Below are 27727 nucleotides of genomic sequence, written 5' to 3' on the forward strand. Positions count from 1 at the left end.
ATCAGCACTCTGGTCTCAGAATCAGCCATTAAGGCATTCACATTTGGATTTTATTTCAGGCATGGAAAGCCAAGACACTGTGGCCAAAAAAAAAAAAAAAAAAAAAAAAAAAAAGACCTAAATGAAAGATCTCTGTGAGTGAGATCCCAGTAGAAAGAATGGGCCATCAAAGAAGGAGGTACCTTTCTCTGAAGGGAGGAGAGCACTTCCACTTTGACTATGAGCTTGTCTAAATAAGATCGAAGTCAGCGAACTCAAAAGGCATCCATAGCCTTGGCAACTCATGACAAGAGCCTAGGGTGACTATTGATGTCATAAATAAAAGATTTTCAATTGTTGAATCAACAAGAGGAGTCACTGTGCACTTGCTCCTCATGCAGGATCTCTGTCCTTAATATGTTTTACTATGTGAATTAACGGCATAACTAGTACTCAAACAGTACTTTACACTTTGTGTTTCTGTGTGGGTGCAAACTGTTGAAATCTTTACTTAGTATATACTAAGTTGATTTTCTGTATATAAAGATAACTGAAAATGAATCTTGATATGAATGGGATGGGAGAGGGAGCAGGATATGGTACGGTTGTGGGTGGGAGGGAGGTTGTGGGTGGATAAGCCACAGTAATCCAAAAACTGTGCTTTGGGAATTTATATGTATTAAATAAAAGCTAAAAAAAAAAAGCCTTCCATAGCCTTGGCTGCTCATGTCTAGATCCTTGGGTGGTCACTGCCATAAAAAAATAAGAGTGTTAACTGTTAAAATAACAACAAGAGTCACTCTGCACTTATTCCACATGTTGGACCTCTGTCCTTAATAAGGTGTACTATGATAATTAATGGTAAAAGTTCTTTTCAAACTATACTGTATACTTTGTGTGTCTGCGTGGGTACCAACAGTTGAATTTTCTCCTTAGTATAGAGTTGGACTTTTGATAAAAGTTAATTAAAAATGAAACTTAATGAAGAATCGAATGGACGAGGAAATCAGAGGTAGGATAGGAGTGAGAGTGGGAGGCTGGGAATGGGGGGAAGAACCCCTATATTCCTAAAAGCTGTACATATGAAAATTGTATTCATTAAATAAAAAGCTTCTAAAAATAACAAATAAAATAAAATAAAAAATGATAGAGTATTGATTTATTCAATTGAAATCCATGCTAGAAATCCATGCTGGTCAAGATTTTCAAAAATTGTTATTCTTAGCAGCATACAAACAATTTCTTTAGGATTCCACTGCACTCATGAACACAGCTAAAGAAAACGAAGTCAGGATCAGGGGAAACACACGAAGCTTTCCAAAAATCTATTTCAAGGTAACGGTAGAATAGTACAAAAGATATGGTAAAACTGACACAGTTATATACTATCTACTTTAATTTCAGTGTTAGACAGCAAGTGAGAATGTACATATTCACTGCAGAAGATAAATTAATATATGATGGTTTCAGTGAAATGCAAAGAACTATGGTGATTAGTCAGCAGTAGACAATAATTCATAATTTATCTTACAGACTCTGGAGTCATACTTCCTGGGTTCAATGATCTGGTGTTGTGATTTCTAGGGATATGGGCAGGCCATTTAAATGCTCTGATCCCAATAGCACTACTTTTTATAGTGGGAGTATATACATCAATAGTGTTGCTAGAAGAAGTAAATGACTAATATAAAGTAAAAATTAAAATAAGTAGATTATCTAGCTTGAAAGTTTATGAAATATTTGGAATAGTGTTTGACACATAGGCTGTTCAATAAATACTTTATGAGACTAACATTGAATTTTTCATGAATCATTGTCAAAGAACTCTTCTCTGCCTAATGTACAAATACATTAAAATTAAATCAAATTCATATGCGGTACACTATGATATATAGCATATTTTGAATTATTAATTTAGTGAATGTTTAGAAAAATTTACATCATTAAAAACTAAACCAGTTCTTCAGATAGTTATTAGTAACATTTTAGGATGCATTTTATAAACAAAGACTAAATACTTATAGGGAGACAAAAACAGTATAAAAGCAATTTGAAAAATTGTCTATTTAAGTTCAAACATACAATAGATTTCAAAACTAATTTAATTCAGGTATAATCTTTTTTATTAACTTTTATTTAGTAGATATAAATTTCCAAAGTACAATTTATGGATTACAATGGCTTTTTCCCCCCTATAACTTCCCACCCACCCTCAACCCTCCCATTTCCCACTCCTTCACCCATTCCATTCACATCAAGATTCATTTTCGATTATCTTTATATACAGAAGATCAATTTAGTATATATTAAGTAAAGATTTCAACAGTTTGCCCCCACACAGAACACAAATTGCCAAATACTGTTTGAGCACTAGTCATATCATTAATTCACATTGAACTACACATTAAGGACGGCGATCCTACATGGGGAGTAAGTGCACAGTGACTCCTGTTGTTGACTTGACAAGTTGACACTCTTGTTTAAGGCATCAGCAATCTCCCCAGGCACTAGTCATGAGTTGCCAAGGCTCAGGTATAATCTACATACAGATTTTAAGCACATATTTTGATTTATTTTGACAACCACATGTACTCATGTACCACATCTCAGTCTCTCTTTCCTCTCTTCTTCCCCAAGTTAAGAACTGTTAGTTCTTTTATCATTATTAGTTCTGCATGTCTGAGGGCTTCATAGAAACAGAATCAATTGTACAATATATGTGTTTTGGTTTTGGCTTATTTTGTTCAGCACAGAGTTTGTTAAGATTCATCCTTGATGTTTTATTACTGGTTCAATATTTCCAATGGATTAATATCCCAATGTGTATATTTATGATGACTTGCTTATTGATTCTTCTGCCAGAGGAAATATGGATTCTTTTAATACAAATATTATTAAAATTAAAGATTAATATTCATATATAATCTTTTACATCAACATAATTGTTCAACTGATTGGCCATAAGATACATGTATAATTAACGTTCAGAGAAATTGCTTACCAGATTCACATTCCCACCAGCAATTTATCAGATTAGATTGATCCACAACCCAACCAAAATTTAGTATTGTTAGTCCTCTTAATTTTAGACATTCTGGTAATTATATACAATGCTTTCTCCATATTTTCCCTGTGTGTTATTAATGGCCCTACTCGACATTCATAGATCTTTTTTGAAAGGTCCATTCAAATATTTTGTGCATTTTATATTAAGCATTTGATCCATCTTTTCCAATTGAAGTACTTTAAAACTTTTCTAAAATCAGTTGGCCACAGGTCTTGGATCTGTATTTCAGGATTGTCTATTTGACAGCTTTTTGGTAAGCTCTCTGGGATTTTCTGTTCCTGATCATTTTTCTCTAAACAATGATATTTTTACTTCTGTCTTTCCAAAAGTACAGCAGCCATGGTGACAGATTATATCCCTGCTTTGGTCCTGCATCTTAGGGGAAATTCAGTTTCAGTACTGGGTAAATATCTACAGATATTTCTTAAAAAAAAAAAAGATTTACTTGTTTATTTATTTATTTGAAGGACAGAATGAGAGACAGAGAGAAAGAGCAAGAGAGGTTTTCTATTTGCTGGTTTACTTCCTAATTGTCCACAACAGCTGAGACTGAAAGCCAGGGTGAATCCAGGATCCAGGAACTCCATCCATGTGGATGACAGGGACTCAAGTACTTGAGCCTTCATCAACTGCTTTCCAGGCACATCAGCAAGGAGCTGGATCAGAAGTGGAGGAGTCAGCACTTGAACTAGCACCCCAATATAGGATGCGGGTGTCTCAAGGAGTGGGTTAACCCACTGCACCACAACACCAGCCCCTACATGTTATTTATTTTTAATTTTTTAAAAAGATTTATTTATTTATTTGAAAGGCATCAAAGAGATAAGGAGAAAGACACAGAAAAAGAGATGTCTTCCATCTGCTGAATCACACCCCAGATTCCTCTGACAGCCTGGACAGTGCCAGGTGAAAACCAGGAACTCCATCCAGGTCTCTTACTTGAATGGCAGGCACCCACAAACTGGAGTCAGCATCCACTGTCTGCCCAGGTTCATTAGCAGGGAACTGAATGAGAAGCAGACCAGCTAGGACATGAACCAGTGCTCAGATATGGGATGCTGGCATCGTGGGAAGTGGATTAAACCTCTGAGCCACAATGCTCTATACATTTTTCTTAGATATCCTTCACTATTTTGAGAAAATTTTCTTCTTTTCCTATTTTTGACATACACACACACACACACATATATATGTGTATATATATATATGTATATATATATAGAGAGAGAGAGAGACAGGCAGAGTGGACAGTGAGAGAGAGAGACAGGGATAAAAGTCTTCCTTTACCATTGGTTCACCCTCCAATGGCTGCTGCGGCAAGCGCACCGCACAGATCCGAAGACAGGAGACAAGTGCTTCTCCTGGTCTCCCATGTGGGTGCAGGGCCCAAGGACCTGGGCCATCCTCCACTGCCTTCCCGGGCCACAGCAGAGAGCTGGACTGGAAGAGGAGCAACCGGGACAGAATCCGGTGCCCCGACCGGAACGAGAACCCGGGGTGCAGGCGCCGCAGGTGGAGGATTAGCCTGGTGAACCGCAGCGCCGGCCGGCATATATATATTTTAAAACTCATGAACAAGTAGTGAATTTTGCCCCTCTGCATATTCTAACATTTGGGATTCTGTTATAAATCTGTTAATATGCTGAACCATAGTGATCATTTTATGAATGTGAAAACAATGTTGCATCACTTGAATAAATCCCACTTGATAATCACGCATTATTCTTTTTTATAAATTGTCAAGTTCATTTCCTAAAGTTTAACAAAGATTCTCACTCAATGTTCAAGAGAAGTACTGATCCGAGATTTTTTTGAAATTTTTTGTTTCATTATAATTTATTTGGTTTTGATGCTGGAATAATATTGCTCTCATAAAATGAGTGAGGAAACACTCCCTACTCCTCTAACTTCTAAAGATTGTGTAAAGTAGTAGCATTTCTTCTGTAAAAGTATGAGATAATGCATTTGGCCATGGAATTTTCTTTATGGAATAGTTTGTAAACATAAATACAATTTATTTAATCAACATAATGTAATTTAGCTTTTGTATTTCTCTTTTTCACTTTTATTTAATAAATATAAATTTCCAAAGTACAGTTTATGGATTACAGTGGCTTTTTCCCCTCCACCGTAACCCTCCCCTCTCCCACTCCCCTCTCCCCTTCCATTCACATCAAGATGCATTTTCAATGATCTTTATATACAGGAGATCAATTTAGTATATATTAAGAAGAGATTTCAACAGTTTGCACCCGCACAGAAACACAAAGTGTAAAATACTGTTTGAGTACTAGCTATAGCATTAATTCACATAGAACAACATATTGAGGACAGAGATCCTACATGAGGAGTAAGTGCACAGTGACTCCTGTTGTTGACTTAACAAATTGACACTTTTTTTTTTTTTTTGACAGGCAGAGTGGACAGTGAGAGAGAGAGACAGAGACAAACGTCTTCCTTTTGCCATTGGTTCACCCTCTAATGGCCGCTGCGGTCGGCGCGGCCAGCGCACTGCACTGATCCGAAGCCCAGAGCCAGGTGCCTCTCTTTGTCTCCCATGTGGGTGCAGGGCCCAAGGACTTGGGCCACCCTCCAATGCACTCCCGGGCCACAGCAGAGAGCTGGCCTGGAAGAGGGATAACTGGGACAGAATCCGGCGCCCTGACTGGGACTAGATCCCAGGGTGCCAGAGCCGCAGGCGGAGGGTAAGCCTATTGAGCCACGGCACTGGCCACAAATTGACACTCATGTTTATGATGTCAGTAACCTCCCTAGGCTCTTGTCATGAGTTGCCAAGGCTATGAAAGTCTTTTGAGTTTGCCGACTCTGATCTTATTTAGATAAGGTCATAGTCAAAGTGGAAGTTCTCTCCTCCCTTCAGAGAAAGGTACTTCCTTCTTTGATGGTCTATACTTTCCACTGGGATCTCACTCACAGAGACCTTTCATTTAGGGTTTTTTTTTTTTTTTCCAGAGTGTCCTGGCTTTCCATGCCTATGATATTCTCATGAGCACTTCAGCCAGACGTGAATGCCTTAATGCTAATCCTTAGGCCAGAGTGCAGTTTAGGACATCTGCAATTCTACGAGTCTGCTGTGTACCCACTTCCCATGTTGGATTGTTCTCTGCTTTTTAATCCTATTAGTTAGTATTAGCAGACACTAGTCTTGTTCATGTGATCCCTTTGACTCTTAGTTCTATCAGTGTGATCAATTGTGAACTTTAATTGATCACTTGGACTAGTGAGATGGCATTGGTACATGCCACCTTGATGGGATTCAATTGGAATCCCCAGGCATGTTTCTAATGCCACCATTTGGGGCAAGTCAGCTTGAGCTTGTCCCAAATTGTACAACTCCTCCCTCTCTTATTCCTACTCTTATATTTAACAGGGATCACTTTTCAGTTAAATTTAAACACCTAAGAATAATTGTGTGTTTATTACAGGTTTCAACCAATAGTATTAAGTAGAACAAAAAATACTAAAGGACGTAAAGTATTAACTTGTACATCAACAGTCAGGACAAGGGCTGATCAAGTCATTGTTTCTCATAGTGTCCCTTTCACTTCAACAGTTTTACTTTTATGTGCACAGTTAGTTGTCACTGAACAGGAAGAACATATGATATTTGTCCCTTTGGGACTGGCTTATTTCACTCAGCATGATGTTTTCCAGATTCCTCCATTTTGTTGCAAATGACTGGATTTCATTGTTTTTGACTGCTGTATAGTATTCTATAGAGTACATGTCCCATAATTTCTGTACCCAGTCTTCTATTGATGGGCATTTGGGTTGATTCCATGTATTATCTACTGTGAATTGAGCTGCAATAAACATTGAGGTGCAGACAGCTCTTTTATTTGCCAATTTTATTTCCTTTGGGTAAATTCCAAGGAGTGGGATGGCTGGGTTGTATGGTAGGGTTATATTCAGGTTTCTGAGGAATCTCCAGACTGAATTCTACAGTGGCTTTACCAGTTTGCATTCCCACCAACAGTGGGTTAGTGTACCTTTTTCCCCACATCCTGTCCAGCATCTATTGTTGGTAGATTTCTGAATGTGAGCCATTCTAACCGGGGTGAGGTGAAACCTCATTGTGGTTTTGATTTGCATTTCCCTGATGGCTAGGGATCCTGAATATTTTTTCATGTGTCTGTTGGCCATTTGGATTTCCTCTTTTGAAAAATGTCTTTTGAGGTCCTTGGCCCATATCTTAAGTGGGTTGTTTGTTTTGATGTTGTGGAGTTTCTTGATCTCTTTGTAGATTCTGGTTATTAATCCTTTATCACTTGAATAGTTTGCAAATATTTTTTCCCATTCTGTTGGTTGTCTCTTCACCTTCCTGACTGTTTCTTTTGCAGTACAGAAATTTCTCAATTTGATGCAATCCCAGTTGTTAATTTTGGTTTTGACCGCCTGTGCTTCTGGAATCTCTTCCAAGAAGTCTTTGCCAGTGCCTATATCTTTCAGGGTCTCTGCAATGCTCTCTAATAATTTGATGGTGTCAGGTCGTAAATTAGGTCTTTAATTCATGTTGAGTGGATTTTTGTGTAAGTAGAAAGGTAGGGGTCTTGCTTCATGCTTCAGCTCTTGGAAATCCAGTTTTCCCAGCACCATGTACTGAATAGACTGTCCTTACTTACTTCAGGGATTGGTTTTGGATCTTGATCAAATATAAGTTGGCTGTAGAAGTTTGCATTGAATTCTGGTGTTTCTATTCTGTTCCATTGATCGAGTCTTGGCTGCTCCACTTCTGATCCAGCTCTCTGCTATGGCCTGGGAAAGCAGTAGATGATGGCCCAAGTCCTTGGGCACCTGCACCCTCATTGGAGAACCAGAAAAAGCTTCTGGCTCTCGGCTTCAGATCGGCTCAGCCCAGCCATTGCAGCCATATGGGTAGCTAACCAGAAAATGGAAGACCTCTCACTTTCTCTTTGCCTCTGCCTCTCTTTAACTCTGCCTTTCAAATAAATGATAAATAAATCTTAAAAATAAAAAGCAAGAGCCTGAAATAGGAGTTTGGGCCTAACCTAGCCTACAACAGTTATACTTCCTGACAAGACTGTTTTTCTGAACCCTGAGACTATAGTAGCAACTTCTTGATTCAGCAGGTAGTTTCCCAGCCTTGATGGCAAAGACAGCAACTCCATTCATAGTCTAATTCTGCCATATGACTATGGGAGACATTCAGAAAAGTACAGCCTGGAGTCTCATTCTTCAATCCTCCCAAAGCTCTCTAGGAATGCATTTCTGCTTAAATTGGTTATAGTGGATTCTACTGTCTACTATTAGCTTTTTTTGTCTTTAAATAGCACTAAATCTTAAAGTTATTAAAAGAATTAGGCCGGCGCCGTGGCTCAATAGGTTAATCCTCCACCTTGCGGCGCCGGCACACCGGGTTCTAGTCCTGGTCAGGGCGCCGGATTCTGTCCCGGTTGCCCCTCTTCCAGGCCAGCTCTCTGCTATGGCCAGGGAGTGCAGTGGAGGATGGCCCAGGTGCTTGGGCCCTGCACCCCATGGGAGACCAGGAAAAGCACCTGGATCCTGGCTCCTGCCATCGGATCAGCGCGGTGCGCCGGCTGCAGTGGCGGCCATTGGAGGGTGAACCAACGGCAAAGGAAGACCTTTCTCTCTCTGTCTCTCTCTCTCACTGTCCACTCTGCCTGTCAAAAAAAAAAAAAAAAGAATTGATTGGGACAATTCAAACAAAGCACTTAACATATATGGATGTTAAAAACTAGTTGATGTTAATGTTGTCATTATTCTTATTTTTCTTAGTATTTAATGGTAATAACAGTCAAAACATCTAGGTTTGAAATATGGGATGAGTATATGTTCTTTCTGCAATCTTGGTCATGCAGCTCTATCAGTCTAAAATCTTATTTCAATATTTATAAACTAGGTAAAAAGTATACTTCATAGAGTTATTTTTTTTAACTTTTATTTAATGAATATAAATTTCCAAAGTACGACTTATGGATTACAATGGCTTCCCCCCCATACTGTCCCTCCCACCACAACCCTCCCCTTTCCCACTCCCTCTCCCCTTCCATTCACATCAAGATTCATTTTCGATTATCTTAATATACAGAAGATCAGCTTAGTATACATTAAGTAAGGATTTCAACAGTTTGCTCCCACACAGAAACATAAAGTGAAAAATAATATGATTTTTTTTAAATGATGATGAAATCAGATCAGACCTATTGTCATGTTTAATCCCAGTGAGAGTCAAGTTGGGAATTGATAATTTCTTTTTTTTTTTTTTTTTTTTTTTTACAGAAGATCAGTTTAGTATGCATTAAGTAAAGATTTCAACAGTTTGCACCCCCATAGAAACACAAAGTGAAATATATTGTTATTTTAAAAACTAAATGACAAGATATAAACAAAATTTGCTTTTCTATACTTAGTCTCCAAAAAATAATACAATTCAATCAAACTCATTTCTCAAATCACTTTCTGTTGTTAAATGTCAAGACTTCACATTGTTTCCTCAAAATCATTGGTACAACTCTTGTTACACATCATGCAATCCTTCTACATTCTGTAATCTTATGCTGGTTCAATTCAAATCCAATTTTCAAGTTGTTCCTTTTCCACTAAGTCTTTTCAGGAATATGCAACCTATCATAATCAGTTTCTTATCTTGGGTCTCCTACAAGCAGCACCACAAATTTTAACACTTTGTTCTTTTTCAATTAGTCAGTGTGCTTATATATATCTCATAAGATTAGTGACAACAACTTTAAATACATATGTGTGTGTGTGTGTGTGTGTGTGTCTCAAATTTCTTAAGGGAGATTAGCATTCAGTAATCACTTGAATATTCAATGACTAGATGATATATAAGGGGTCTTCAAGTTCACGGAAAATACATATTATGAGGAAACGATGCATGGTTTAAATTTTTTTGCTCTAAAATAAGCATATCTTTTAATTCCATTTTCTAAGAACTTTTTGAAGGACTCTATTGAATTCAATTTAAACTATACAGTAATTTTAGAATATGTCATTAAATGTAAAAAACTTACATATAAGTATCCAATTAAAAGATATGTAAAATTACAACATATATATATATGTGTGTGTATATATATATACACATATATATTGCTATTACATTTCTTTCTCTTTACTAAGACACTTCTACCTACCTGTCTCTGATTTCCTTTAAAGGTGTTTTTAATTATATCACAGAGGTGGTTAGACTATTAAATGAAAACTAAGGAAACACATGTAATGAGCCAATGTCAACCTTAAAATATGGGAGGGTCTTATAATCCCTCTGTACAGGTTTCAGCACTGATAAGCTCATATAAGAATTTGCATAGCAGGACTGAAAACATTGGTTTTCAACCTTGGTTGCATACTGGAATCCCATGGAAGGTTTTAACAATACCAGTGCCTGCACTGCAAACCCAGAGACCTCATTTATTTGATGAGGATATGGCTTCCTCGTGAGCAATTGCAGACAAAGTCCACTGGTTAGAGGCTATTTTCCATTTAGTATTCTCTCTAGTTCATTCTTCTTTCACTTCTTTGCTTTGGAAACATGCTGCCTTCCTAAAGAGATTTAAGATCATTTATCTAAACACTCCTTTGCTGTCACCAATGGCACATATATAGAAGTAAGGATGATAAAATGGTTTGATTTTAAAAACTATTTCCTGAAAGTATCTTCCATATTCTCAGTAGTAGGTAATAACAACATTCACATACATTAGAAATAAGGTAATAAGTAAAATACCAGCCTGGTAAGAAGAAGAGAAAAAGAAAGACAAAGGAAAGGAAAGAAAAACCTATAGCTATATTATCTATAAATGAGAGTCAGTTTCAGCTTCTATTACCTGATTAATGGCTCCAAGGTCATCAGCAAAGTTGTTTACTTCTGATAGAAGCAGAGATATAATAGATTTTCTCAACACACTGCATCTTCCTAGGGTTACCAGACTCTGTGAGACATAATGCTGCATCTGAAACTAAAGATAACAACCAGTAAGTCTCTACTTTCTATCAAGTCAAGCCAAAATATATTTAATGGGCAAAATGGGCATAGTCTAAGACTTTACTATGGAACTAAATGCTGTGAGGAATAGGAAAAGTGTCAACATAACTCTGGGCCAGTTTCAAGCAAAGTTGTTACAGAGACAACTTACAATAGACGCAGTATGATTTTCTACAGCACTTAAACTTCGAAGTATGTGGGGAGATACAAAAATAGAAGCTTTATCTGAAGTATTGAAGTATAACACTTTGGATAAGAGGAGTGTATATATGGCCTAGTGGTTTAGCTGCTGCTAAACCTGATCCTGATTCCATGCACCCTGGTAGGCAACAGTTGATGGCTCGAGTACTAGCATCCCTGCCATTCACATGTTAGACCCAGATTGAGTCCTGGGTTCCTGGGTTAGGCCTGGCCTAGCTACAGTTGTTTCAGTAATTTCGGGAGTGAACCAGCACATGGGAATTCTGTCTCTCTTTCTCACTCTTATTTACTTTCTTATAAGGATTACATATTTTATATGCTAAATTATGCATGAACGAATTAGATAACAAAACAGGATAAGCACTTAACATATAGATAGATAGACAGATGATAGGATAAATAGAAATAAAAGATTGAGGATTAGTTTGAAGACGATTTTGAGGGGAGTTGTTGGTACTCTCTGAATACCACTACCACCACAATGGAGACAGACAGATGGAAGGATTTTTTTATTTGCCACAAGCTATGGGAGAGGAGCTTTAGTGTAATGACAAAAAAATGTGTGATACTGAGAATTTTCATGAGGGGGCAACAGAAATCTTCACTGTTAAATAAATTTAAAAGGAGACTGAAACAGAATGAACCATATCCCACAGTTACTAAGTAAGAGAGTAACCATTTGATTATTACTCACATTTATAAGTTTATAACTCAGCTGAAATTTCCTGACTCTACCCTCTAACATACATGGTACAATGGAAGTTTCAAGGGGGATCTCAAAACACAGAAGTAGTCATATACTTTGTCATTGCTCTATATTTGCTTAAAATCATACTGAAGAAGCATTGCTTTCAATAATAAATAAATAATGTCATGTGAAACTGAGATGCCAGAACTGTCCTTCAGGATGAACACTTACATGTAGATAATCTTAAATTCATATTTTAATCATAAACATTTATTTAAATTTAATGATACTGACAGTTCAAGAGAAATGTCTCATAAATTTGGACATGCAGAAAAATTCTAATAGCATTTTAAATCAATGTGTCAACATAATGGTAAAAACGGATCAAATGTCATAGATATGTATTTATCATTATTTCTTAATAATGTTACTGGCTGGGATACACATCCTTTGTAACTCTCCTATATCACTTAGTAGATTTCAGATTTTTACAATACTTTCACGTTTATAAATGGTAAGAAAGTGCTTTCTTTTTAAAGAAGATTTTGTTTATTTTATTTGAGAGTTAGAGTTACAGATAGTGAGAGGGAGAGACAGAGAAAAAGGTCTTTCTTCCGTTGGTTCACTCTCCAAATGGCCACAATGACTAGAGCTGCGCTGATCTAAAGCCAGGAGCCAGGTGCTTCTTCCTGGTCTCCCACGTGGGTGCAGAGGCCCAAGGACTTGGGCCATCTAAGACTTGCTGCTGCTTTCTCAGGCCACAGCAGAGAGCTGGACTGGGAGTGGACCAGCCGGGACTCGAACCAGCACCCATAGGGGATGCCAGTACTGCAGGCGGAAGATTAACCTACTGTGCCAGAGCGCCGGCCCAAGAGAGTGCTTTCTTACCTAAGCTCAAGTTTGGGTGTCTTACTGATGCCTTAACTGTGTACATACCTCATTTCTCAATATTTAATTCCTTAGGAGATAACTTGAAATAAAGAAAAAGCTCACAGCAAAATAAAAAGACTTTAGAAAATGGGAATAAAATGATGATAGTAACGATGGGGTTAGATTTGCAGAGCCCAACATTCTATGAGTCAAATCTCAACTCCTGTACTTATTTGTTTAACCAGCAACTTAACCTTTTAAATCTCAGCTTCTGTATCTGCACAACAGTAATTTGATAGTACCCGCTTCATAGAGTGGTTATACATGCTAAGTTAGACAGCTAAAAATGCTTAATAGTACCAGACACCTAGTAAGTGCTCAATAAGTGAAACATTATCATAATTTGGGGAGACAACATAGCAAACACTTAGGTTATATGATATAAATTTAATATAATGCCCTAAAAAGATAAATGCCATAAATAAAATACATTTTTCTTGAGTTGCTAAAATTCTATTAGAGAACACTGCTGAGAAGAGAAGAAAATTTCATCAGTAAGAGCTTTTCCATAGTGTTACAAATTACAACCATCTCCCCAACATACAAAGCAAAGGCCAGAGGATCACTAATGTAGTTTGAAATTCTGTGAATATTATCATAAAAATTTCTTCTATGCTTTCTATCATTTTAATGACACTTGTCCTTTTGTAAATATAATGGAGATTTTTAGAATAGCTTGTGGAGTAAAGGGCTAACTAACAATATTATATATAAGTGAAGGACTTGCCAACACTCATATTAGTCATATTTCCCTGTAAGACTTTACAGATTCTAGAAATAACCTTTCCCAGATTCTTCTGCAGTTAGGATTTTGAATATAAGTTGGTTTCTCTGCCAATCAGAAGTACTTATTTGAGCCCTTGATTTTTACTTATTTATTTATTCATCCATTCATTTGAAAGGAAAAGTGACAAACAGAAGGAGAAAGAGAGCAAAAGAGAGATTCCAGCTGCTCCTTTACCCCTCCAAATTCTTCCAAAAGCAAATCAGGGCCTGGTCAGGCTGAAGCTATGAGACAAGAACTCCTTGCATCCAATCACCTTCCACACATGGGTGGCAGGAAGCCAAGTACTTTGGTCATCAACAGCTGCCTCCCATGCACACTGGCAGGAAGCTGGATTGGAAGCTAAGCCAGATACAACAATGATCCCAGGCACTGGGATATGGAATGCGCTGAGTCCAAATGTTACCTGAACCCACCATCATAATACCTACCCTTAAGCCCTTGATTTAGAAGTGAATTACAGAGAAAAAGAAGCAGGCACAAGGTATGCATTTTGTTGGTACATATTGTGGTGTGGCATGATTCTTGATTATCTTGAAGCTGGTTTAGAGTGTATCTAATTAAGCAGGTTCTTGATAATGGCAGAAGTGGCAGTTACCATGGTCGACCAGTTGTTTAGGGAGTATTAGGGAGTATTCCTATAAACAGCCTTCTCAAAGGTGCTTTGATCAGAATCACCTGCAGTATTCTTAAAGTTCAGTGCTACATTAAAGTATTGAAATATGCAAGAGCCTCCAATTAATTTGCCTGTATGAACCATGCAGGAGTTACAATGACCTTGGGGAATGGCAATGAATTATCATAAATTTAATCAGGTGGTGTTTCCAATTACACAGTACTGTTGTTCCAGATGTAACTCGTTCCCTGGAAGGCTCAACACTTCCCTGACACTTGTTAGGTTGTTTTGATCTGGGGAATTTTTTTTTTTTTACTATCCCAATAAGGAGACAAAATGAAAGTTCACATTTATCTAGTAGAGAGCAGTGTACTTTTTCTGTCCTGTTTAAGGCTATGTAACCTGCTGGCTCTGTGCCATTATTTAGTTTGCCAGGATTCTCATCATCAGAACATTCTATAGAACATCATGCTAGTGTGCTATACTGATACTATCATGATGCTATAGCATATACTTAAAAGTCTTGGTAAGACACATGCATGCCAAAGAATAGGAGATAAATATAAGAATTCAGTGTCCTGATGTACTTGGAAATTTTCTGGTTCTGGAGGCATATTTGATTGTTCTCTCCAATGTGAAAAATGCTTTAGTATGCATTTTCTATCAATGAAGAAATAGATACATGATCAGATACAAGATCAGTGGTCCTTGGGCTATTTGAGACAACATATATCCAATGATTCTATCATTTGGATGCATATATCATGTAAATCCTAAGGCTACAAACTTTGAGAAGGACACAGAATAGCATATAAATGTCTCCAGCTGCTTTAAGCAGGGGAATAAGAAGCTCTGCCACTTAGATCTCATAAGCAGTGAAATCCAATGTGTTTGGAGATGATCAGTATACTACTGGAAATTATAGCAGATACTAAAAGTAAAATCTGAAGGGAAGGAATCCTGGGTTTGGAATAAAGTCATTTCTGCCTTGGAACTTAAATATTTCTCTTTTTAGCAAACAATGAAACATTTTGATGATGTTATTTGGTCCTAAGAGTGTCTACCTCATTATAGGGCACCAAATAACTATACACCCAGAGATGCTCTCTTGAATGGAGTATAATCTAATGTCAGATAAGAAAAATACTCTATCATCAAATAATCAAGTAGGCATACTGTATATGAAAATGAGATTGAACAATAACTAAAAACAATAATAAGTATTGCTTGTTCCCATTTTTTTTTTTTTTAGTTTCAACTACACCTCTCCTTCCTCTTTATAAGGTTGACGCACTGTTCAACAGTATGAAACAGATGCTCCAAACAAGTGGCTCATATATGACCTTTTTTTTTTCTCACATGATTTTCAGATGGATGAGGAACTGCACCTAAAGAGTACAGACTATAACTATAGGGGCATCTTTAAGAGCATACGGCAGTATTTAGCCCAATGTCATTTTTTTTTTCAAAAAAAAAAAAAAAAACAGTGACTTGCACGTGAAATTTTAGACTATTCAATATCTAAGATGGCTAAATAGGGAGAAGATGACTGATCTTAGCCACAGTAAGATATCAAAAAACAAAGGAAGGATATTTTCCTAACCAGAAGGACAAAAGAAGGACCATGTCCCCAGGGAACTGATTGTGAGAAATCTGTAGTAGAGAACAGAACAGAGACTCCACACTGCAGCAAGGAGAGCGTACAGATATGCAGCAGCTAGCTGCATCATACCAATGACTCCCATGGCTAGTGATCAGCAGGGAAATGCCATCTTCCCAGGGCAAGGTGGGAGAGGGCTGCCATGGCCCGTGCCACTGGAAGTTTTGACTGAGGGAGAACTCCAAGGTCCTCACAGACGGAGTCCAGCATGGGGAGCTGGCAGGGGTCAGTGTGGCCACTTAGCTCCATGAAGAGAGGCCAGGCTTTCTCCCTTCCATTCTCCCACCAAAGTGCCAGATTCAGTTTGCCGAGGCAGAGCAGAGCTCCCACCAACATCTGTGCTGATCAGCAATGGTGGGCAGCTCGCTGTAGGAATAGGCAGTTTGTATGGTGGACACCAGATTCACTGTACCCTCTGACTGTAGGAATCCTACACCTATTCAATATAGTTCAGGAAGTTTTAGCCAGAGTCAGTAGTCAGTAGGCAAGAAAACAGAAATAAAAAGGAAGAAAATTAGAAAGGAAGAAATCAAATTATTCCTGTGTGTAGATGATATGCTCCTATACACAGGGAAACCCAAAAAAAAAAAAAAACACACACATAAAGACTTTTGGAACTTATAAGCAAATTTGGCAAAAGTACAAGAAACACAGCACATAAAAATCAACATCATTCTTTTTTTTAAATTTATTTATTTATTTGAGAGGCAGAGTTACAGACAGACAGAGGGAGAGACACAGAGGTCTTCCATTCTCTGGTTCACTCTCCAAATGGCAGCAATAGCCAGAGCTGGGCCAATCTGAAGCCAGGAACTTCTTCCAGGTTTCCCACATGGATGCAGAGGCACAAGCACTTGGGCCATCTTTTACTTCTTTTCCAGATCATAGCAGGGACCTGGATTGGAAGAGGAGCAGTTGGGACAGGAACCGGTGCCCATATGGGACACTGGTGCTGCAGGTGAATGGAAGATGATTCTCGTTGTCTTTCCTACTTCCCATCCCCTCCCTTGTAACACAGCTTTCAAATAAATAAATATTTTTCAAAAATTAAATTTCGAGGAGAACATGAAAAAATGTTTTTAAAAACGATTGAAAAGGGCTGTCATTGTGGCACAGCAGATGAAACTGCTGTTTACAATGTTGGCATCCTAACTCAGAGCTCTGGTTCAAGACCCAGCTGCTTTCCTTCCAATCCAACTCCAAGCAATGTGCCTGGAAAAGCAGCTAAAATGGCTCAAGTACCTGGGCTCCTGCCATCCATTTGGGAGACTCGAATGGAGGTCCCACTTCCTGGCTTTGGCCTGGCCCAGCTCTGATGTTGCAGCTATTTAGAGAATGAACCAAGTGATAGAAGATCTCTCTGTCTCTCCCTCTCTCTCCAACATGCTATCTTTAAATTAAATAAAATAAATCTTCAAAAGAAAACAACTGTAAACAAAGAATAAAATATTATAGTTTAAAATTCAGCAATCAGTGCCTGAGCGCTAGCCCAGTGGGTATAGTATCCAACATGGGAAGCAGGATACACAGCAGACTCATAGAATGGCAGATTCCTAAATAGCACTCTGGCCTCAGAATCAGCCCTCAAGTCATGCACACCTGCCTAAAAAGCCCATGAGAGTATTTCGGGCATGGAAAGCCAAGAAAGACACTCTGGCAAAAAAAAAAAAAAAAAAAAAAACACAAACCTAAATGAAAGATCTCTGTGAGTGCGATCCCAGCGGAAAGAACAGACCATCAAAGAAGGAGGTACCTTTCTCTGAAGGGAGGAGAGAACTATGGCCTGGTCTAAATAAGATCGGAGTTGGCGAACTCAAAAGGCTTCCATAGCCTTGGCAGCTCATGACAAGAGCCTCAGGTGATTACTGATGTCATAAATAAGAGTGTCAATTGTTAAATCAACAACAGGAGTCACTGTGCACTTACTCCCCATGTAGGATCTCTGTCCTTAATGTGTTGTACTATGTGAATTAATGGCATAACTAGTACTCAATCAGTACTTTATACTTTGTGTTTCTGTGTGGGTTCAAATTGTTGAAATCTTTACTTAGTATATACTAAATTGATCTTCTGTATATAAAGATAATTGATGAAGAATGGGATGGGAGAGGGATTAGGCAATGGGATGGTTGCGGGTGGGAGGCTGGTTATGGGGGGAAAAAGCTGCTATAATCCAAAAGTTGTACTTTGGTAAATCTATATTTATTAAATAAAAGTTATAAAAAAAGAAAATGAGTCATCCTTGTTAAAGGAACAACAGAATTCACTGTGCACCTGCTCCCCATGTAAGACCTCTGCCTTTTATGAGTTTTATTATGAGAATCGATTGCAAATCTTGTTGTCAAACTGTACTCTATATGTTACGTGTGGGGGGGTACAAACTAATGAAATCTGTACTTAACATGGAGTTAGTCCTCTGTTTATAAAATTAAACTAAAAATGAACCATAATGAAGAAGGTGATGGGAGAGGAAAAGGGAGGTGGGATGGGAATCGGGGTGGGAGGGTGGGTATGGGAGAAATAACCACTATTTTCCTAAAGTTGTACCTATAAAAAATGCATTCATTAAACAAAAACTTAAAAAACCTCAGCAAATGACAGGTTAATAACAGATTAATTAAAGGTAAAGAAAAAGCAGTAAACTAGAAATCATCCAGAATACAGGAAGGAGAAAGGATGTGTAGTACAAAGACGTTAAGATTCACAGAAAATAAATTGATGATGTATAATATGTTTAAATAGCGTTTTATAAAAGAAAGAAAAAGGGAAAAGAGAGACAACAGAAGAAACAATATAGGAACAGATGAAGGAAGGATTCCCAGGCATAGGAAATAACAACTCATGGATATAGGAAGTCTGATGTATGTATTCAAAAAAAGAAAAATTAGACTGATAACATAATTATTCAATAGAATGATAAACACAGAGTCTTTGGCCTATTATCTTCAAAATGCTGTGACAAACTTTGTATTAATCTATAATTGCTTACCCCCAGATAACTATTCTTCAAGAACAAAGAGAAAATAAGACATTATTCATGTATAAAATATGAGTCAGTTTAACACTGACAGAACTATACTGAAGTGACTTATAAGCAATCCCAGGAGTCTCTTTCTGGTTGTGTGAACAAAACAGCTTTCCTTATGTCTAAAGTTTCTTTACACCTACTTTTACATTTCATTTTAGTCTGCATGAAAAGCATTGCATGATACTGACATTCCTTGGATGTGTCAGTAAAATTATATAGTGTACAATGAGAAAGGGAAAATCATAAAAATGAAATTATAAAAGATTTAGGCCCCTAGGACTCTCACAATAAATATCAAACTCAATGAAATCATGTAAAAGAAAAAGTAAAAGAAAATGAAAGGAGTAGGTACACATAAAAGTTATACATTGTAAAAATCAAAAGTTCCTGAAGAAGAAAATAGAATAAATGGATCAGAGTCAATCCTTCAATCCCTAAGGAAAGATCTGACAGACACAAAGAATGGAAGAATTTCAGGGTCCAAAGAAATCTGATAAACTGAAGCAAACACCAAAATACATCTAGGAACTGCTCAATTCAAATAAAAATAAATATATTATACTTCCCTACATTTGCTAAGGTATTTGCTGCTGGGTTCCTTTAACATCACATGGTCATCACTGAGCTCAAGGATGGCACCTACATTTAGGGAACTTACTGTCCCTATCCTCAGAACAGAATCTTTCATAAGGATGAAGGCTCCTGTCCAGAAGGATGCTATATAGAGTTTCCACTTTTCAGTTTCTTCTATGTACCTAACCTGAAAAAAAAAAAATGCTTCCTTTATTGCCTGTGTTCTTTTATTTTTGTTAGTACCACAGTTATACCAAGGATCACATATGGGTAAGAGTTCAGGGGGGAGTGTTTGGTACAGCTATTTTGATGATGATTGGAAACCCACATTCTGTGTTGCAGTGTCTGAGCACCAGTCTTGGCTCTTCTCCCCTTTTCACAGTCCTGCTAAGGTACACCTGGGAGGCAGTAGGTGATGATGGCTGAACAGGTAGGGTCTCTGCCACCAACGTTGAAGGCCTCAGTTGAATTCCCAGTTCCAAGGAATTTGGTGAGCTAATTAGCAGACTTTGGCTAGGGCTCTCACTCTCTCCTCTCTCCTCTCTTCTCTTCTCTTCTCTCCCAGGAAGGTCTAGAGAGGGATATGTAGTAGGAAGCTAGGTGGAACATTCAGGTTTCTAGAATATTCAACAATAACATTTCCCTGTAAAGATATACTGTTGTAATTGGCAGAACAAAAGTGACAATCCCATCTAGGAGAATCAAGAGGGAACCATATAGAAAAAACATATACAGCAGACAGGAACAGATTTGAAGATCAGAGGCACATTCATTTAGATACTTCTAATAAATTTAACTATGGATTTTAACCTAGAATTTTGGCAGGCATCACGTTATTTTGCTTAGACACTGTGCTACCTCTTTCCCACCCCATGGAGAAAGGTAGCATGTCTATTTTCAAGACTTTTAATCAGCACTCTCTGTATGTGGGTGTTGTACAACAAATAAAAGAAAAAGAAAAAAACATGAAAAAGAAAAATGGTAGTGATTCTAGGAAGAGGGAGTGATGCTTGCTTGTCTAAAGTGTCAATACCATCTTTCACGTATTGAGGATGCAGGAAAGTCAGAGTCTAGAGTCAGGGGCTTTCACGATGTGCAGAAGAATGGCCTGGGGACACTGTGCTGAAGATCAGCTGAAAATTCCTAGAGATGAGTTCCTCTGAATCCTAGGGCTTTATTTGATTATGTTTCACCTCAATGGGGTCTTCACTTTACCTTGGTCTGTGCGTTGATTTCTATTGAGCTGAGACAGATTTATTGTCCACCAGAGGCCAAAACTAATTTCAGGATGTGTCCTCACTATATACAGCACTGGCACGGGGCCCTTTAGGGCATCCCCATAATGCCTTCTGTGTCACTTTTGTTGAACACCTGAAGTATGGAGCTAATATTTTATGACCAAGACATTTTTATTAACACAAAAGGGTTACTGCTTGTTTTCTTATTGACATTCTAAACTAAACAGCTCTTTCTTCCCTGTAATTGCAAAATGTTGTTTTGTTTTGCTTTGAATTTCTACATAAATTGGTGTAAGAACTAACCGCTTTCTGCATTCATTCTTAAAATTTCTGCATGGAATGTTTCCATCCTCGTCTAAATAGCTTTAGTTTTATTTTTTTTTCCTCTTCACCTTTAAATAGCAATGTGTATTATTATTACCTTCTATTGGCCCATACACAATGTAAGCAGCTAATGTAAGCTAAAACACTATCTTAGCCTTAACCCATAGTCAACAAAACTCAACCTCGGATTCTTCTTCATTATTTTGGTAACACATATTTTAAATTATTATTAGTAGGGGGATGGCGCTGTGATGCAGCAGGTTAACACCCTGGCCTGAAGCCCCCACATCCCATATGGGTGCTGGTTCTAGTCCCAGCTGCTCCACTTCTGATCCAGCTCTCTGCTATGGCCTGGGAAGCAGTAGAAGATGGCCCAAGTCTTTGGGCTCCTGTCCCCATGTGGGAGACCCGGAAGAAGCTCCTGGCTCCTGGCTTCGATCAGGGCAGTTCTGGCAATTGCAACCAATTGGGGAGTGAACCAATGGATGGAAGACTCCCCCCCCCCCCCCGCCTCTCCTCTCTCTGTGTAACTCTGACTTTCAAGTAAAAAAAAAATTAGTAGTAGTAACAGATGTTAAAACCATTATTGACAAATTATGAACTTAAAATTGACCATTTCAGTATTTTAGGTCCATAGGAAATATACTACAGTATAGTTTGATTCTGTTACCAAGAACACTAAGCCAATGTTACAGAACATTGTAACATAAGAATCAGAGATGGATTCCCTATATAAGTAACCTAGCTTGATGTGAAACAGATCTTTAAACAATTTACTTCCTAAATGACTCTTGAGCTGTAAACTCATTGAGGTTGTAAATACTACTGTTTGGAAAACCTACTGTGTGATGTACCATTCTAAATGCTCATGAAATACTTGCTGTTTTCCGAATGTGTTTATGCCTTCAGGCTATATTTCATATCATAATCCTCTTTCACACAAATTCAAAGACTCCAGTTGTCATCTACCTAGATACTATAGGGATAAAAAGTAACATTAACTATGCTATTCAATCTAAGCCCAAGGACACCATCATAATTCTGTGATTATATGAATACAAACAATGTAACAGCAATCATGCCTTTGGAGTATTTTGGCTCATTAAGGCTTAAGTTTTTTAGAAAAAAAAAGAGATATGATTAGCTGTGTGACAATCTGTCTGCCTGCCCACCAAATCCCTTTCCTTTCCTTGCAAGCAGAGCTCTACCACATTTGTCAGCTCCCTTACAGTAGACAATGGCATAGGATTGAGTTGTGGTTAAAGCATGAGGATCTTATGTGCACCACATCCAGTCCTGGTCCATTAAACAATTTCACATGATTCTACAAATTCTCTTTACACCTTTCTTCCAAATTGGATGTGGAGTATTTGGCAGAGGACTCCAATAACAAGGTATTATGAAGACACAAAAGAGAAGGCCAAATACCTGAAATTCCACTTGTAAAGCAACTTACAAACAACTGCTTAGAATGTAGACTACTAGGAATAATCTTGCATTTCATTAAACCACTGAGATCTGGGGACTGATTGTTCTAACAGTCAACCTATTCTGACTAATTTGAAGCACATCATATTTCCCACTTCTGCTTTGAAGAACTGTTCCTGGAGCCTTATGTATTTTTACTGGTTTAACCTGCCAAAAATTATACTCTAATTTTATTTTCCTCAACTTTATTACTATATCACTGACAAAAAATGCATATATTCAAAATATACAACATATTTTAATATATGTACAGACCATGAAACAATTACCACAATGAACATATTCATTATCATAGAGACTTAAAATTTTTATGTGTGTAGTGAGAACACTTAATACATTATAATTTATTTAATGACTATGTATTGATGGATTTATGAACTAACTCAGTCTTGGTTTCCTAGGACCTTCCATTTGAAACATAGATCCTGGGCCATCTGAATAATGGGACTCCTGAAAATGCCTAGTATATAATCAGTGACAAAAATCTGTCTCAAATTAGATTAGGTGGCTCTTGCATCTTAAAACTTAACCAATGTTTTGACTAGTACTAGCTTTTTCCATGAAATCAGTAGATACAATTCATCAAATACTTTTAGACTTACATACATCTGCCAGAACAATGTACAAGACCTATAGTAACTACTACTCAAAATAATTTTTTCAGCAAAAACTAACTAGTATCCATTTTCTAAAAAGAATATAAAACAATGTGTTAACCAACTTTACTATCCTAAAAAAAGAGTTAAGATACGTGACACAATAATGGAGAGAATACTAAAAAGGCGTCCAATGACTGTTTTGTTGAATTCCTTCTTTTTTTGTGTGTTCTATACATCTGTCATTGGGAACATTCTAAGTATGAGTTATTCCCAACTCTCAAGTATTTAATCCATGTTAATCATTATACTCTATGCCATTCCAAAACTCCCCTTAATAGTCACTGCAGAGAATAGTGCTAGCTTATGCAATACTGGTACCCAAATTTCCTGACATTCTGTGCACTACAGGAAAAGTCTATGTCCTTTTCTCTTGAAACTGTTTGGCTTAGGGCCAGTAAACCATTAAAGAACAGTGGGAGTGATGTTATGTGAATCCTAAGGATAGATCACATAAGGCCATGTAGTTTCTGACTTGCTTAATAGAATGCTTTCTATTAATCTTCACCTACAACATAGAACAGTGTGACTATGCTGAGGTCACAATGCTGTGCAAAAGGCAAACTAGGGAACAAGTAGAATGCATATGGACAGGACAGCATGAAGAAAGGGGCCTCAAGGTTAAAGCAAGATCCAATACTCAGCTGTTCTAGCTCCTGTTGTTCAGATCCACATCACTGTAAGGCTATTACTTTACAGAAGAACTCAAAACATAGCCATCTATTTGAGTCCTTCTCAGATGTTTCATCCACAGAAGCCATGAGAGCTACCAAAATGATAGTTGTTAATTTAAGCCAGAATCACCAGTCAGAGTGACTGGCTAGGCAGTAATAATAACAAGAAAATGAATGTCTAGTCATTGAGGAGAATAACCATGTATCTCTACAGACTATTATCAGCCTATTGCTAATCACTTCAATTTTGATATCAAGTTTTTGACCCATTAGCTTTAGAATCTCAACATAATAGTTTTATGGGATTCAACTAATTTTAAACATAATTGCTCTACTAATGATCACTCAGCAGAGTTATAGCTCATCATGAAAATAGTTAAAACAAGGCATACATCTTCCAAATACCCAATTATTTATCATCTCCCTTGACTCTACATGCAGGGGGTATGCAAGGATCAAGATAATGAATGATTTACAACAGTCAAATAATCCAGGAAACCACTAGAATATTAAAATAAGTAATTAATTAAGTAAATGTTCAAAATTTATAAAAACTAAGCTAAAATTTTAAATTTAAAACAAAATTAAGTTCTGGTCCCTTTTCTAATTTATAATGATAAACTTGGTCATCTTTTTAGCAGAATTGGATAGGACCCATCATCTATAGATTATATTAAGATCTTGATTTTTACTGATGACACATCTAGACAACTAGATGCTTTTAAATGTTTTTAAAATGCAAGAAAAATGACAGGTAGTTTGTTGCAGTTGTGAAAATTCCACTTGGGACACCTGCACTCCATATCAGAATGCCTAGTTTGTGTATTGGCTCCTCTGCTTCTGATCCAGCTTCCGTGAATGTGTACCCTAGGAGGCATCAGATGGTAGCTCAAGTATTTGGGTCCCTGTCATTCATGTGGGAGACCGGGACTGAGTTTTTGGCTCCTGACTTTGGCCTGGCCCAGTCCTGGATATTGCAGGCACTGGGTCCCACCTGACTAGCAGATGGAATATTTCTCTAGCATTTATAATTTTCCATTAAAAAAATATCAACCTCGATCACTAGTAAACAAGATATCTGACCTATGTTAGTTACTTTGCCTTCAAAAATGCCTCCAATGAGTTATGATTTAATGCTATGTACTCAACTGACCAGGATCCAGTAGAATGATCAACAGTTGGACATTATTAATGTTGACAATTCATCATAGTATGTATCATACTATTGTAAGAGACAAATATGGAATATTGGTTACAAAGTGTCTAGGTTCATTACTCTTCCCTTCTAGCTCATCATAATAATTAATAATACAACTCTAAGAATTAAAAAAAAGTCTGTGTGATTACCTTGGCTGCAGGTGGAGACAGTAATTCTGGAAACAGTATACTCTACTCAGCAGCCTCTCTTTGAGGGGTTAAACGATATCCTAGAAAATTGTTAAAAAGTAAAATAACACAAAGAGGCCACTGAGGCCTAAGCAGCAATCATTGGAATAGAAAGAAATGCACTCCCAGTAGTCAGTACAGTGACACAGTATGTAATCCACATAATATATGTAGAATAGGAAGCATTACTCTTTGAAAATGTGAAAATAAAGCAAGGAGCCAATCAGAGTAGTTGCTACTAACAAAATACAAACAATTTTCTAACAGGATATAGTCAGGCTGTAGCATATCTGTAAAAATGACTAACAAGTCCCCTTTCTCATGATTGCTATTTTCTTAACAATGAATTTTTGACCCCACTCTGTTTTAACTCCTGCACTGATTACTTAGAAATTCATTTGCTAACCTGCCTCTATTTATTAACAGTAACCAAACCTGGAGCACACTCCAATCCTTATCTCTTCTTAAAGTCAGGCAACATAAACTCAAATCCCATCTGAAAAGCTCCTCCCAACTCCCCTCTACTGAAATGCTCCTAAAACTCCCATGGTTTCGTCTCCGACAAGCTAAATAGATTGAACTTCCGATCTAAATTCAGGTGGTTCAGGGGAAGCATGTTTAAGCAACTTAAACTGATGGTCTCACGACAAATCATCCCAGATTGAAAAATCCCCAAATGAAGAAGCTCTCAAGTTCCGTACTTTACTCATAAATATTATTTAAAAAAATGTTAGGTGCTAGCATTGAGGCATAGTAGGTTAAACTGGCATAGACCCATATTAGCATCAGTTTGAGTCAGATATTCTATTTCCCAGCCCACTCCTGGCTAACATGCCTGGGAAAAGAGTGGAAGATGGTCTTCACCACCCTTTGGAAAAAACCCAGAAGGAATTCCAGGAACCTGGATTCATCCTGGACTAGGCCCTGCTTTGTGGCAATTTAGTGTGTGAACCAGCAGACAGAAGACCTTTGTTTCTCTCCATCTCTCCTTTGTTTATGTAACTCTGCCTTTCAAATAAATAACTCTTTTAAAAATGATCATTTTGATGCATTTTAAAAATGAAATACATAAATGAATCCAATGGCATTTTAAGAATAGACAAATGCAAATAGAAATAGGCTTTTCTTCTCTGAGAATGAGTGGAAAAGTCCAGGAAAATAATAAAGGAAATAAAAAGCTTTCTTAAAATAAATGAAAATGAAAACACAACATTTCAAAACCTGTGGGATACAGAAAAGTTTACAGCATTAAATACTTACACTAAAAAATGAAATGTCTCAAATTAAAGATATAATGATGTATCTTGAAGACTCAGAAAAGCAAGACAAACCCCAAATCAGCAGGAGGCAAGAAATAATAAGGACCAGAGAGAAATAAATGAGATTGAAACTAACAAAAATACAAAAGATCAACAAAACAAAAAGTTAGTTTTTTGAGAAGATAATAGATAAACCTTTGTCCAGACACAGAGAAAAAAAATCAGCTATGAAAAAAGAGACATTGCATCTGACACTACTGAAATACAAAGGATCATAAGAAACTACTATGACAAACTTTCTGGTGAATAAACTGGAAAACCTTGAAGAAATGGATAAAGTCCTGGATTTATATAACCTACCAAGATAAAATCAAGAAGATATAGACAGCCTAAACAGACCCATAACAAGCAATGAGATTGAAGCAGTAACCAGAAGTCTTCCATCAAGGAAAAGTCCGGGACCAAGTGACATTACTATTGAATTCTAGAAAACATTCAAGGAGGAAGTAACCCCAATATTCTTCAAAGTATTCTGAAATATTTAACAAGATGGAATGCTGCCAAACTCTTTTTTTATGAGGCCAGCAATACTTTGATACCAAAAGCAAACAAGGACATAATATGAAAACTATAGATCTATATATTTAATGAACATAGATGCAAAATACTAACAAATACTAACAAATCAAATCCAAAACCAATCAAAAAGATAATACAGCATGATCAAGTGGGATTTATCATGCAAGGGTGGTTCAACATTCACAAAACAGCAAATGTCATAACTGCATTACTAGAATGAAAAACTAAAATCAGATGGTCCTCTCACAGACACAGAGAAGCATTCGATAAGATTCAACACTCATTCATGATAAAAAAAAAAAAAACTCCCTAGAAAATTGGTACAAAAAGGAATATTCCTCAAAATTATAAAGGCTATATATTGCAAACCAACAGACAATATCATAATGAATGAGGAAAAACTGAAAGCATTTCTGGAACAAGAGAAGGATATCTACTTTCACCATTCTTATTCAATATAGTATTGGAAGTTTTAGAAAGAGCAATTAGGGAGGAGAAACAAATAAAGGGTATCAAAATTGGGGGCAGAGAGGGTGTTGTGGCATACCTGGTAAAGATGGTAGCTGTAACAATGGCATCCCATATAGGC

At 37.2% G+C, this 27727-nt stretch overlaps 1 protein-coding gene across 1 annotated transcript in view; it reads right to left on the reverse strand.

Annotated features, from left to right (window-relative positions):
• The window catches only part of MEI4 (meiotic double-stranded break formation protein 4), a 254801-nt gene that overhangs the window by 82094 nt on the left and 144980 nt on the right, over positions 1–27727 (reverse strand). Inside the window, exon 4 of the mRNA XM_051854544.3 lies at positions 10897–11028. Within this exon, the coding sequence (XP_051710504.1) occupies positions 10897–11028 (132 nt within the window). The remainder of the gene's footprint in view (positions 1–10896; positions 11029–27727) is intronic.

This window comes from Oryctolagus cuniculus, chromosome 5 (assembly GCF_051225735.1).
Source record: "Oryctolagus cuniculus isolate XC-2025 breed Fujian yellow rabbit chromosome 5, ASM5122573v1, whole genome shotgun sequence".
NCBI lineage: Eukaryota > Metazoa > Chordata > Mammalia > Lagomorpha > Leporidae > Oryctolagus > Oryctolagus cuniculus.